This window comes from Puma concolor, chromosome E4 (assembly GCF_028749965.1).
Source record: "Puma concolor isolate L17-30 chromosome E4, mPumCon1.1.hap2, whole genome shotgun sequence".
Lineage (NCBI taxonomy): Eukaryota > Metazoa > Chordata > Mammalia > Carnivora > Felidae > Puma > Puma concolor.
In genome coordinates, this window is record NC_141683.1 from 11,761,781 (window position 1) to 11,776,073 (window position 14,293).

Sequence of the window (14,293 nt, forward strand, 5' to 3'; positions counted from 1 at the left end):
GCTGATCCCCGCCCCACCCTGCGGCTCCTTAAGTTCCCGGAGATTGCGACTGCAGGGGCATCTGGGGTCACCTTCCACTTAGGTTAGCTTCCACGACCTAGAACAGGAGGGACCAGCAGGCTGCGCACTCAGAGCTCACCTGCTCCGTGCTGGCCTCAAACTCCTGCCGACACCTCACTTCTAGACCCCAGCTAGAGGGAGCAGCCGCAGGAAAGATCCCAGAGCCACTGGTCCCCTCTGCGGTACGGAGGGAGTCACAGGGATTTGTGACAACCGGAGTCTGAGCAAGTCACACACACACACACACACACACACACACACACACACGCTACTCTCGAATCCTTGCGAGGCGGTGGGGTGAGGAGAACTGGAGAACACCTTGGCTGGTGTGCGGGCCAGAGCCTCCCTTGGAGACAAGACTTCGCCTTGAAGTTCCACGGGGCCTGACAGCCTTGGCCCCGGAAGGGGACAGGACAGCGAGGGCCACCCGCTCCCCCAAACTCCCGGACTCCAGGTCCTGCCTCCTCTGGACTGAGGCGGACAACTGGAGCGGAATTCGGCTCCGGCTTACAGGGCTTTGGCCGGCGAGGCTTGGCGCAAGGAAGCTTTTCTGGAGACCAGCGCCCCACCCACCCGGCCACCAACCGTGGCCGAAGAAGACGGCGTGAGGCTCTTCACTCTGCCTTGCCGAATGCAGAAGGGAGAACTTTATTCGCGCGTTTGTGCCCAGAGAATGCTGAACCGGCCAGGACAGGGTCTCTCGTGTCTCCGTCGGGGTCTGCGTTCCTGGGCGCTTCTGTGAGCATGTGGCGCTTTGACCTGTGTGTGTAATTGGGGTGCGTGCGCGCGTGCACCCGAGGGGGTTTGAGACACACCCCCACCCCCCGCTGCCTGGTCCCAGCGAGACGCGCGGTCGCCACCCCTCGGCACGTCCCGGCTGCGCCTCGAGGACCTTGCTCCGAGGACTGGGCGCCGCGAGGACCACTGCGGCCGGCGAGGCAGAGCCCAGCCCGGGCAGAGTTACGGCTGCTCTTCGGGAAGGGCGAGTCTTGGGCGGCACAAGCTGGGGTGGCGGCTCGGCTCTGCCCCGGGGCCCGCGCGCACCCGCCGCCGCCTCCAAGCCCCAGCGCGCTCGGCCTTCCCTTCCGCGCCTTAGAAATCTCGGTCTTCGTTCAAGAATTCCCAGCTTCCCTGGACGCGCTTGCAAGCATCGAGCGCGCCCGGGAAAATTCCCAATCCCTGGGCCGAGGGAGCAGTCCCGGGACGAGTCCACGCGGCCCGAAATGCGGTGTTTCCTCTCCGCCGCCGGGCCGGCCTAGAGACGACTCTTCGTCCTGTGGCTGCTCCTCTTCCAAATGAACCCTCAGCTTCTCCTGGACTTGTGATACCCCGTTCCTGATGAAAATGTGGGAGAACTCCACCGCCCAGAGTAAAGCCCCTTAGAATTTCACGGGGGAAATGTTCCAGAAGGAGAGGTGGGGGGAGGGGGGGTGGCGGAGGAAACGCTCCAGGAGCATCCCCACTGCCACCTCCCGGTGCCCGCTGCCAGGTTCATTTCCTTCCCAGTACCCCAGCTTTGCTGCAACCTCTGGTCTAGCGGATCCTGGTCGTGCTAAGGCCGAAATGTACCTGAAATCATTTCATTTAACAGTCCCTGGGAGATCATTTCCTTTACTTAAAAAACAAAAAACTCAGGCCCCAGGAGGAGAAATGCGAAGGGAGATCAGGGCAGTGGGCACCCCGAGGCCTTGTGGTCTAAAGCACCAGCTCCTGTCCGATTCTCCTCCCCAGCTGAGCTCCTCAACTAGGCATCCTTGCTGCCGCCTTATTCTCCTGAATGCCAGCACTGGATTTAAGTGCCTCAAAATTCCGTGTCCTTGGGATGTCCTGATTACAGCATTTTAATATTTCAGGGGTCAGAGGAAACTGATTTCCGTAATGAAAGCAAAATTGGGGCACAGGAAGAATCCTGCGGTTAGGTGGTAAGGCCCGCGGAGTGGTGAAGGAATCCCTCCCAAGCAGGTATGGAGGCTGCTGTGCCTGGAAACTCTAGGCACATTTAAAGATAATAGCCAGCTCACGTTCCCATTTAACTTAAGGCCCCTCCTTCGAGCCTTCTACCTTTCCCTTCTCTTTCCTACAGTGGACCACCCTGGTCGCCGCCACTCCCCCTCCCCAACTGTGCACATTCCTCAAGGGGTTCGGCTCCACTTGGATGCTAGGAGGTTGATGGGGGCAGGGAATGGTCAGACTTGCACCCCTGTGCTACGCCAGGCCAAAGAAGGCTATCTCTGGGGACTCTGCTCTAAAACGGAGTTCTTTGTGCTCAAGTCAATGAGTCAAAATGGGGAAGAAGCTAAGCCAGATCGGGGAACCACTAAGAACCTTCTCACTCCAGCCTGGGGACTGGGACGTGTCCTGGGCTCGCTGACCTCAGCGTCTCTGGGGGAACATCACTCTCAACAGAGCATCCTCTCAGAGAACCACATCTTGGCATGGATGGTGGGCCTGTAAGAAGCCTTGTCAAATAGACCCTTGGGGTCAGGTTTGTCAGCGAAGTCTGTTTGTTTTTAAATCTCCCAAAAGAGCTTTATACAAACTCTGGACTTGTAGTTTCGAGGGAAAGAGAGCCCAGAGAGGACAGGTCTGAGAGAGAGGTTTGACTGTCTAGCCTTTCAAAACAAAACAACCTGAAATGGTCCATCCCAGTTGCAGAGTGGAAGCAAAATAAATATCCCAGCTGCAGTGTGATGGGGAAACAGCCTCTCAACTCCTGGCTGTTGGGGCTGGAGCTGGGGAGGGACTCACTGGGCACCTGCAGTGGCCTAACTCCCAGGGAGATTGTGAGTGGATGGGGCTGGGAAATACAGTTTTGTAGACCCATCACTGGGCAAATGTGAGCCAGGAGGTCTGAGTTCCGGTTTTGACTTTGTCTGCGTGTGACCTCGAACAGGTCCCCTCCCTGACTGGCCTACGATTGTTCGGGCACCTTTAAAGCCTTCTCAGACCTGGCCCTTCAACCCTAACCACTGTGATCTGTCTGTCCTTTCCTCCAGGACACTACCTTCTCCCCTTACGCCATCCAAGCCCAAGGAGCGGTTTGTGTTGGAATTGCTTCAAAGCTCCACTCCGGCCATTGAGTCGCCACGTTGCAAGTACTGACTGTGGCTAAATTGACCCCGCCCGCATCACCGACACCTCCACTCCAACTCAGCAGGCTCTCCAGCCAAGGAAAGCCCTCGGGCACACTCATGGGGCCCAGACCCCGGGTGGGGAAGCCATCTGTCCGACAGGCCTAACAGATTCCGCGGCCACCTCGGTTCTCTGGCCACACTCAGGGTGGTGGAGCGCCGGTTCTGTGGCGGTGGGCGCAGGCTACGTCCGAGGGGCCCTCGGAACTGGAGGGACCTCTAAGCCCCAACGCCGATCTCTGCAGCCAGGCGGGTCTCAGCTTGCTGCACTCCCCTCCTCCTCCCCCCCCCCCCCCCCCCGCAGGAAAGTACTAGTTCCCACCTCCAGCTGCTGCGGCCTCCAGCGCCCCGAGGCTGAGGTCCGGGTGGGAGATCCCCCACCTTAACGACCGCACCACCCCAGCAAGCCGAGCGGCCTTTACAAACCGTAGTAAACATTTTATTTACAAGTTTGTGTCGTCCTATGTGCAGCTCGTCCTTGCGCCACAGCCCCGAGTGCGGGGAGGAACTGTTTCGTCCAACACTTCACAGTGTGAACTGCTCGCCGGCGCGGGGGAGGGGAGGGGGCCTCGGGCGGGGGCACTGAGACCCCCCCCCCCTCGGCTCTGGGCACCTGCGCGGCGGCGACGGGCAGGTGGGACCGCAGGGAAGGGCGCTCCGCCGCGGCGTCGCCCTGGCCCCATTGCCAACGCAAAGCAGGCGCGAAGTCCGGCCCACCCTGGGCGGCAGGGGGCGGCACGCGGGCCCCGGGGCCCCTCGCCTCGCGCAGTCTACAGGCCGCCCAGCGGCGCCGGGGCGGGCTCGGGGCTCTGCGGAGCGCCGCTGAGGGTGGGCTGGGGCGCGGGCAGCAGCTCCGAGGCGCCGCCGCCGCTACCCGCGCCGCCGCCGCCGCCAAGGCTGCCGAAGCCGAAACTGCCGCCAACGCCGCCGCCGCTTCCCGCGCTCCCGCCGCCGCCGGCCGGGAGGAGGGCGCCGGCGGCCGAGGCCTTGATGACCGTGGTCTGGTGCAGTGACCGCTCGGCCCCCTCGGTCCGCTCCGTGTCGCTGGGGGCCATGTCCAGAGACTCGGAGTCGCTGCTCTCGCTCTCGGCCTCGCCCTCCGAGCGGCTGAGGCTCCGCTCCTCTTGCTCGCCGTCGGCGGCCGCGGCGCCGCCCGACGGCTTCTCGCCCGCCTCCTTGTCCTTGTCCTTCTGGGCCTGGGCCTCCTTGGAGTGCCGCCACTTCATCCGCCGGTTCTGGAACCACACCTTCACCTGCGCCGCACCAGGTGGGGAGACAAGAAGGGACACGGAGATGAGACGCGGGCTCGCCGCACTCCGACTCGCGCGCGGCCTGGAGCCGCGGTCCCCAGCTGTCTGCCACCGGCCGGGCCCTGTGCCCAGCGCAGGGGCCGAGAGGCAGCCCCGGGAAACGGAGGCCTTCGCCAGGGATCCTCGCCTGCGGAACCCACTAGGCCTGGTTCTCACAATGTGGCCCTCCAGACCTGATCCTGAAATGACGTGGATGCTTGTTGGAAAGCAGACGAAGGACGATTTCTGCTCCAAATCAATGCATCTTAGCCCGACTCGAGTCAGGGCTCTCCGAAAATCTGATTTAAATTATGGACCCCTAGCCCAGAAAAATATACCCATGATTTCAAGAGTTTGGTGAACCAACGTTAACAATTTCTGCTAAGCTGGTCTGCCCCTCTACTGCCTCTACCCAAGGCAAGTTTCTACGAAAGCAGTTCTCGTTAAGGAGAAACCGTGGGGAGAACAGAGGGGAAATAGGGTTCAAAAGAGTTAGTCTCAGTGGTGAGGGGGGGGGCACCGCTGGACCGTCAGCAGAAGAGCATTTCCTTGGCAGGTAGGTACTCAGAAACCGATAAAGTCCTGCCCCTGCCTGGGATAAACTGATCCTTCAGCGGGCTTAGAAAATGCTGGAATGAAACCTGTGCAGAGTGGAAGAAGGGGGTAGGGATGGGGTGGAGAATCTATATAAATATATACAATCCCCTGGGGGACCTAGTGCTGTTCACACAAGTTCCAGCTTCCCTTTTAAAAATAACATCCACAGCTGGTGGAAAACGGCTGGGCTCTTCCAGTGTGTGCTGGGGTGGGGGGGGGAGTTGTGTAATGGAGGACAGAAAGGGGGGGGTAACCTAAAGGAGCTATGAAAAGGTGCCTGCTTTTGGCTTCTGCTCTACTCAGAACATTCAGCACCCAGGGAGCAAAGGCCACTGCTGTGGGGTGTGGAAGCAAAGTGCCTCTTCTATTTCCGGGGAAAAAAAAAAAAAAAAAAAGGTCCAATTCTTGAATTTGAAAAAAAGAAAAAAATTGGATTCAAACACGATCAATTCGCCATTGCCTTGCAAAAAAAAAAAAAAAAAAAATCCAAGTAGGCAGAAGCTGCTGAAATGCTCTTAGGTATTCTAAGAAAATCTTTTTTTTTTTCTTTCTCTCACTCCACGCCCCCCCACCAGAGATTTTCTTGAGAGCCTGTGCCGTTAGAAAATCGGACAGACGGTGGTGGCTCTGCTCTAAGGGCACTCCTGACCCTACTAAGTAATTCCGTTTGAAATGATGTTTTCACTTCCTCACAAATGGGGATTTCACAATCCAGCGGCAGCAGGAGGAGGAGGGAGGAAGAAGGGGGGGGGACCAACAACAATCTCTTGACTTTGGATTTTTATCTCTTCTGAAATAAATTGCCTCCTACAGCGAATTGCACTACAGTCGAGTACATAATTATTATCTCCTGCGGCCTATTCGCTTTCTCTGCTGTTCTTTCGCCTTTTGGCCAAAATAAACATGCTGCGGTTGTTGACATACATCTTTGGGGATGGGCTATTCTTTCCGTCCTTCTCACCCCCACATCCCCCCTCCTCCTGCCTCAAGTTTCGACGTGTACGAGGTCTCGAGAAATTCAAGACCCTGCGTTTCCCCCGCAGAAGGAGAGTGGGCCGGGGCGGAGGGAGCCCTGGGGCTAGGCCGCGCCCCGAGGGAGCGGTGCGCGGGCGCCTGAACCGGCTTACCTGCGCGTCGGTGAGGCCCAGCATCGCGGCCAGCTGCTTTCGGTCGGGCTTCGTCACGTACTTCTGAATCTCAAACCTTTTCTCCAGGCCTTTCCTCTGCAAGTTGGAGAAGACAGCCCGGGACCATGAGCGCTTCCTCTTGTACGTCTGCGGCATGGTGTCCTTCGTGAGCACAGCGTAGGGACCTGCCACCAGGCGGTAGCGGGGGCAAGAGAAAGACAGGAGGGCCGCGTCAGTGCCACGTCCGCGGTCTGCGGGCCCGGGACTCACCGCGCTGCTTAAGACTTGTTTTTGCGTTAACATCTGCCCCCCACCCCGCCCCGCATTCGGATAGCCCTTCGCGCAGACTGGGAATGGCCTGTCTAAAATGGAATCCTACAGCTCTTGAGACTTTAGGCGTGAGGCCTAAAGCAAGTGTGGAATGGAGAAGCCGGAGCTTCATCGATTAATGCCAAAGGGAAAATATCAGCCAAATGCGCGGCCTTTGGGCATGCAAAGATTTGGCGAAAACGTCGGTTGGGCCTTAGGATGTAGAGAAGACAGCTTTGACTCTCGTGTGTGTGTGTGTGTGTGTGTGTGTGTGTGTGTGTGTGTGTGGATGTGTGTGTGTGTGTGTGCGCGCGCGCGTGTGTGTGTGTGTGTGTGTGTGTAAGTTCTTGCAAATGTGTGCGCCGACAGAACCTCTCCTTGGCCAAAGCGTTTGCAGTCATTCCAAACTGTGTGTATGTTAAAAAACAACACCTCTGGCTGCATTGTCAAGCCCCTCTCTGGCGGCAAGACTAGGGAAAGCCCCTTCACCCCACCGCCCACGGCCTCCCTGGGTCCCCCACCCTCTGCCCCCGGGAGCCAACCGAGGGGTGAGCTAGCTAGCTGAGAACTCTTTCGGTTTCTGTCTCCGGGCTCGGTAGCCTCCTGCACCGACCCCGGGTTGGCGGAACCGCGGTGGCCACGCCAGGCGTCAGTCCTGAATGAGCAGTCAGTCGACCCGCCCCATCAGGCCGTCGCTCAGCGGGGTTTCCGTACCTGGAAACGTGTCTTGAAACTGATGCTGGACTGAATTTCTCGGGTTCGAGCTTAAGGGGCTCAGGATGGCAGAAGCCTCGTTAATGGGATCTAGAGACGCGAAGAATTGGCCGGCAGAAGGCTGCAGGCCGGGAAGGTGTACGCCTGCGGGCCGCCCGCTGGTTAGCAGGGACGTGAGGTCTGGGGACGAGGGAAAAGAAGAGCTGGTTACACCTCGGGCAAACCCACACTCTCCGGCTGAGTTGTCCCTCCCCTCCCACCTGGACCGGTTTCCCTGCAGCAAAGTCGCGAGAGACCTTGTCTCTACCCCAAAAGCCCTCTCTCCCCGACAGAGGCCAAGGGGCGATGCACAAAATGTTCCCATGTGTAGCGCACACGTCCACGTCCACACATATAGCAAGGAAGGGCTTTATATAAAACGGCCAAAAGGCAGTCACTTTCAGGAGACCTCCACCCTCCCCCGTGAAGGAGCCCCCACTCTGCTGAGGGGCGATTTTGTTTATCTACATTCTTTGAGTGGCATTTCACTAGAAATCAGATAAATGGAAGGGAAAGTGTTCCCCGAAAGGGTTTCCCCTGTCAAATTAATATAGCTCACTCTCTAGATATGTGATTCAAGAGACAGAGAATAGCCATTTTAGCGAATATTTATGCCAACGGATTTTTAGGAATAATGATTCTGTGACGTGTGTTTTTTAAAGCATCCCTGGAAACTTTTTTTTTTTTTTTGTAATGCAGAGCAGGTGAGTTTTACACCTAACGTTTCACAGTCTTCTTACAATTCATTTTCTTCTCCCTCATTTTACCGACTTGTCCTTAATTGTGAAAATACTCAAAGGCATCCCAAACGGCCCTGGGACCTGGGAGTGCGCCAGGGCCGTGGTCAGAGGCCTGCAGCCTCTAGCCCAAGACCTACCTCTCAGCGTGTTGCCTTCCTTGACTTTGGGGTCAAATTCTGCAGACAAAATGCGGTCAATTCCAAATTTGAGGTCCTTGCTGGAGGGGGCCGGGGCCGAGCCGCTATGGGGGGGATTCGGGACCCCCCGCGCCCCAGAGGCCGGAGGCTGCAAGGCGCCAGCCCGGGGTGGAGGCGGAGGCTGCTGCTGCTGCGGTGGTTGTTGCTGCTGCTGTTGTTGCTGTGGGTGATGGTGGTGGTAGGCGGCTGAGAGCGGAGACAGCCGCTGCGGGAAGCCAGCCGGGACTTCGGAGGGCGCCACCACCGGGGTGGGTCGAAGCGGGGATCTGGCGGCAGCTTGGAAAGAGGCGTGCGGGTGAGCCGAGCCCAAGTGCGCGGTGAGGGCGGCGGCCGAGGCCCCCGCCAGACCCTCCGGGGCCGCCCCCGGCTCCCCCACGCCGGCGTGCAGGATGTCTGCGATGCAGAAGGAGGGTTTCTTGACCGCGGCGGGGTCCAGGGGGAAGGAGCAGCCGCCCGGGCCGGCCGAGGAGCAGTAAGCGGCCGACCAGAGGCTGAAGTTGGAGGCGTAGAAGGGAGCCAGCCCGGCGGCGAACATTCTGGCTGGGTGCGCCGAGCGCCGCCGCGGCCCGGCCGGGCCCGGCCGGGTAGCTGGGTGGGTGGGTGCGCGGGGAGGGGCGCTCTGGGTCGCGGAGGCGGCGGCAGCCCAGCCGAGGACGATCCGCTTTCGCTTCTCCGTCCGCACTGAAGACAGGCCAGGGAGCCCTAGCGCCACCGAGGGAGGAGGCGAGGCCCGGATCCCGGCCGGTCACAGCCTCGGCCCCTGGCCTCACTTTAAAGGCGGCGAGGCGCCCGCGCTCCCCGCGGGCCGGAGGCGAGCGAGGGGCTCTGGAGCTGCTAGGCGGGCAGGGGCCGCGGCTCCGCACACTCCAGGGAAGCCGGGGAGACAGGGGCCGGGCACCGAAAGAAAACCCAAACAGCTAAGCCCTACGAGCTAAATTTAAAACAACAACAATAATAATCCGTTAGCTTAAAAAAAAAAAAAGTAATAAGAGAAAAAAAAAAAAAAACTCCTCTCTAAAAACTCCCAAAGTTTTGGCAGGAGCTTCGGAGTCAGACCCAGGGTAGGACCTCGATCCGAGCGCTCATTGGCCATCCTCGTGACCAATGGGAGCGGAAAGTGGAGGGGAATTGGGAAAGAGGGGCGTGGCCCGCTTCCTCGGCCACGCCCCCGGCCACGCCAAAGTGTTTGCTGCTGCCGCGTGGGCTGAGCAGGGTCCCGCGCGTAGGGGCCCGGGCGGCGGCTGCAGGGAGTTGTGGCCCTCCACTAACTTCTGCAGCTCCAACCCGGCATCGGACGTGGAGAGCTGGTCCCAGCGCTCCTGGGGCGCTTGCCCAGAGCAGCTGGTGCTCCCGTGTATTTTCACGGGTGCAAAGCCCGCCTCCTGGCACGGGGAGGCGGCCCCCTGGGTTCCCTCCTCCTGATTTCACTCGGGCCTGATTTTTCTTCACTCAGCCTTTATCCCGAAAGTCGATGTCCTCATCCTTCGTGGGCTCCGGCTGCCAAGCTGCTCAGCTCTGAGCTCTGGCGCGGGAGAGCTGGGGCGCGGAGTCCCCGCCCAATTTAGCACCGCGTCAGCCTTGCTGCCTCGGAGACCTTCAGGGAAGAGAGGAGGGGCGGTCGCAAATTAGCTTTATTCCAGGCTGTCACGCAGTGACAACTTGGACGAGTAACTTTTCAAACAAAATAAGATGGATGTCTCCGAACGACTCCCTTGGTCTCAGCCAAACCCTCCCGGGAGCCTCAGACGACAACAAAACAGGCCGCCGTCCCGAAACCCGGGAAAGCGGCACGCGCGTCCCCTCCTCTGCTGCACCTTGTAGGAAATGTCACCCTCTCAGCTCCACCACAGCCCCAGATCACGTGGGGTCCATTGTTTTGCAAGCGCCCACAAGAGCACATTTCCTTGGGGTTAAATACTACTTTCAATTCAGTGACGGTTTCCCCAGGAACCCCTTGGGCCTGGTCGGAAAAGAAGACGAAGCGGAGTCGACGTCTTCCATTCGTGCTTTGGGTCTTTAGAGCGTAGGGTGGGTGTAGTGGGGGTTTTCTGCAACATCAACATCTCTATTTTAAGAATTCGTTCTCTTTTAAATTACAGTCAGAATGGATTTCCCCACCCCTCTCCCAAACAAACCACAGGCCACCCAGATGAGTTCTTCTTGCACATTTTCAGGAAGAAAATAAAATAATAACAATAATGAAACACGAAATCTTTTGTTTTCGATTGTCCTAATAAGCATCTCCTAACAGAACTTCTGCGCTTCTATGGTATTTCTTCCCCCCCCCCAAGAAAACTTTTAATATACTTGCAGTAAAGCTTCTGTGACATTTTTTATTTCACTTCAGCACCAAGAGGTCTTACCAAACAAACCCAGAGGCAACAGAACTTGCCATGCCTATGTCAAGGCTCAGGATGTGGGCTAATTAAATATATTTCTAGTCGTTTCTAGACTTTTGTTGCAGCTGCTGTCATTTTAAGCTTTTGACTTTCTCCTGGAAAGTAATTAACCACTGATCAATCACTTCCGTCCGGTCAGCACTGGAACACCGCCTCCCGCCCATTCCCTACCCGCGCCCCCATCCCCTTTCGGTCTTTCTCTCTCCCTCTCGGGGTCTCCCTCTCTCCTTTTATTAAAGGACATGCCTGGCTCCATGCAGCAAGGACAGAGGTGTTATTTCCAGAGATGGAATGGAGCGGTGGGATCTGCTGAGGACACGGGCACCTGGGGTAAGAGATCTAGGAAGTCCAGTTCTGTTTCTAGCCAGAGGCAAAGGAGTGACAGGCATAAGCCGCTTGGGGCGTTGGACCCTCCTTGAAATGCTCCAGTGGCGATGTTTCAGGCCGAGGCCGGGGATTCTGGCGAGACTCCGCTGCAAGGGCGCGGCCTCGCTGTGACTTCACGGCTCCCAGGGCCGGTCACCAGCGCAAGTGTGTTTAGGGACGGCCATACACCCTTTTTTCTTGTGTTTTCTAGTGTCACTTCTAATTCCAATTTGACCGCAAACATTCAAACAGCGGCCTAAGTTCAAACTCAAGTTTCTACAGGCCTCACCCCTGCCTCCCGCCCCCAAACAAGACGCGTCCCTCAGGGGGCGGGTGGGTGCATGGTGCTGACTAAGCGGAACGCGCGCCCCTGGGGTGTCCTGAGGCATCCACGACCCGCGTCTGCAGAATTCGAAGGCCTCGAGCGCGGGCTCAGGCGGGACTGGCGAAGGCAAGGCCCGGAGGGGGGTTTTCCTGCAGACTCCTAGCCACGCCGCGTTCCTCTGTGTCCCCGAAGGCCCCCTCCCCCCTGGCTTGGCTGTAAATTGCAACTTCACGAGCGCTCTCCTCTGCTCTTCCAGGCCCTCGGCCCCCTTGCAATCGCGTCAGCGCCACCCGGGCCTACTCTGAACTCTGGAGGGAAACGCAAATAAAGGAAACCTTTGGAACGACCCCCTGCGTCCCCCCCCCTCCCCCCACACACACCCTCTTCCCGGGATCGGGTCTCGCCGCTGCTGGCCCCTCGCTCCTTTCTGAGTCCGCTGACTCCCCTCCTCCTTACTACCCACCCCTCAGAACCAAGAAAGCGGCAGGAAACCCCGGGCTCGCCGGAGTTCAGGTCATCTCCTGTTTTTTGATGGGCTCAAACTCGTACTAAATGAGCGGATGTGCCTGCGAGATTGGTCTCAAAATAGAAGCGGCCTTAGTATTTTAGGATACTGCAGAAATCCTTATTTCTTCCGGAGAAAAACTCTATAATGACTCCTAGCACTTCCCCTTTCAATATTTGTGCAACTTTATCTCCACCGACAAGTTGCTCGGGTGACGCAAATCCGCCCTTGTGTATTACAACTACCAAAATAAATGCGCGGAAATCAATTCCCTTCTAGCAATGAAAATATAAATATACAGCTGCGACTTTCCCCTTTAATCTTTGCTTTCCGAGCGGCTCCGAGCTGTGGCGAAATGAACTGGTCCAGAGCAATTGAGACGGGCGGGGAGGCCCTGGGGGCAGAGGCGAGGGCTCCCGGGGGCCTGGTAGCCACGAGGCTCCAGGCTCGAGCAGGAGTAAAGAGGGCCTCCCTTAAGCGAATTAATTTGAGCTTAAATGTGGCTGCGTTGCCTTCGGGGAAGCGCAACTGTAAAGACAATTTCATCTGAGGCCGCAAAGCTGTGCTGGCAAATTACAATTGACAATAGAGTAACAGAAGTACTTGTTTATACTCAAAGGCCACAATAGCTGGGGTTTCTGATCAATTCTGATGGCTGTCTGTAATGCACTCCACTCTCCCCTTTTGCTGGGTACACCCACCCAGAAACGATTTCACCATACTGGGAATGGACAATGCCAGATAAGATTCCTTTCATAATGTAACATTTTTGCTTATGGGGATGGCATCTAGGGTTGAAAGAAGGGGCAGAAAACAGAGGTTTCTGCATTGACTGAAGCAAGAGAGGCATCCCCTTACCCTTTGGCTGTCCCTTGAGCCTCTGTATTTAAAACACCAGTGCAAATTCTTGTCCCAAACCTGGGGACACAAATACACACCAACTGAGCCTAAAAGCTCAAGGAGAGTGAACGCTGACCTTTGTTTATTGTAGTGCCATAACTCTACAAGGGCTTACGCTGTCCAGATCTGCTATCTGCTTTTGTTGTGGGTTTTTTGTTTTTTTTTTTTTCTGGTACACTCTAGGCAAAATAATGTGCTAGGTAATTGCTCTGTGGACTTGGGGACTCTCCCTGGCCCTTAAAATGTTTTAAAATATTTCAATCACAGTACCTCGTGGTTTCAAAGACAAAGAAGGAAATCACTAAACATTTCACGGTCAAAAAGAGAAGGAAGCCTAGCTTACCTAGCCGAGGATATGAGAGATTTCCAATAATGTAGGAATCTGCTTATATTCTGCTGTCATTCTGCCAGCTGAAGATTTATAGACTGTGGGGCTCAGCCCTCACATTTAGTGGTAGGTATGGGACTTCTGTTCCTTGTGGATGCTACATACTGGAGTTGAGGACTCTAGATACTACACACACACCCACACACACACACACACCCCTTGGATTATTTTAAGCAGACCCCAACTCCCCTTTCCTGGAGACTTTAGTTAATCCAGAACTAAATAAAGTTCCTAAGTTTTTCTGAACATAGTTAGACTTTGATATGGGGTAGGAAAGGCAAATAACAGTGTGACAGCACTACAAGGTCCATAGCCACTGGATTTCTTCCTTGGCCCTGTTCTCATTCCCCAGGTATGGCTGACTCATAGGTGGCCATCTCTTTATGTGATCATGGCCCTGCCCTTGACCTCCTGCCCACAGCTCTGGCTTCAGAGACTCAGATAACGTTCTGGGTCTGATCCCATTTGTGGTTTCCTCTCACAGAGTTTCTCACCTATTTCCTTCCCTCCATCACTAGGATGTACCACTGCACACACGTGTACTACTCCCCCCCCCATACACACATATGCACATGCTCGTGTGCTCACTGGGGATCTTAGAGACCGAGCAGAAGAGCAAGCAAGCAGTTTGGGGTTTCCTCCTGTTGCAAAGAGCTACTTGTCTGTCTTTCCAAGTCACCTTCTCCACACGCAGCCAAGAAAGACCTCAGACCTCATAAAACTGAATAGTAGAATCCATTTCAACAGGGCACAGTGTAACAAAGACTCACATATAGTTGCAGTGAAATCATGTCCCCAGAAGAGTAAACTATGAGAGACCATCTTTAACACATAAGATTTAGTGCTTCCTTCAACAGATTCTGTTTGGTAGCTGGGAGAGAGCTTGCACACTCTCAGCGGATTAGCCTTGTGGAAGCTGGGTGGGTTGCCTAAATTACCAGATCCTAATAGCCAGGGTTTGGTCTCTAGTGAGTGAGCTCAATGTTAAGGTAGGAGAAGGAGGTGTAGGTGAAAATCATACATTCAGAACAACTTCGGTGTTGAGAGGGGAAAAAGCAAATCACTCCCAAAGTTATATTTCCCTAACCAACAGTCAAACAAACAAACAAAACCTTTCTTTCCTTTGAGATAAGTTTTCCAACGTATAGCATAGGTTCCGAAGACGGAGAGGGACTAAAAGGCAGGAATGGAAGGGGCCCTTGGAAGA

General features: G+C 56.3%; 1 protein-coding gene across 1 annotated transcript; it reads right to left on the reverse strand.

Moving 5' to 3' along the window:
* Nucleotides 1–3,614: 3,614 nt before the first annotated feature.
* On the reverse strand, nucleotides 3,615–10,009 carry HLX (H2.0 like homeobox). Its single transcript, XM_086693066.1, has 4 exons — nucleotides 8,144–10,009; nucleotides 7,228–7,407; nucleotides 6,205–6,389; nucleotides 3,615–4,444 (listed from the first exon to the last, which is right to left on the reverse strand). Exons 1-4 carry the CDS (start codon nucleotides 8,736–8,738, stop codon nucleotides 3,962–3,964), a joined length of 1,443 nt encoding a protein of 480 aa, XP_086549192.1. The 5' UTR covers nucleotides 8,739–10,009; the 3' UTR covers nucleotides 3,615–3,961.
* Nucleotides 10,010–14,293: the final 4,284 nt, after the last annotated feature.

Coding starts and splice junctions, on each gene's coding strand:
- HLX (XM_086693066.1), bottom strand. CDS start 8,738: ATGTTCGCCGCCGGGCTGGCTCCCTTCTACGCCTCCAACTTCAGCCTC. Junction 6,390..7,227: donor GTTTCAAGACACGTTTCCAG/GTACGGAAACCC, acceptor GCCTGGTGGCAG/GTCCCTACGCTGTGCTCACG. Junction 4,445..6,204: donor TGGGCCTCACCGACGCGCAG/GTAAGCCGGTTC, acceptor GGTGCGGCGCAG/GTGAAGGTGTGGTTCCAGAA.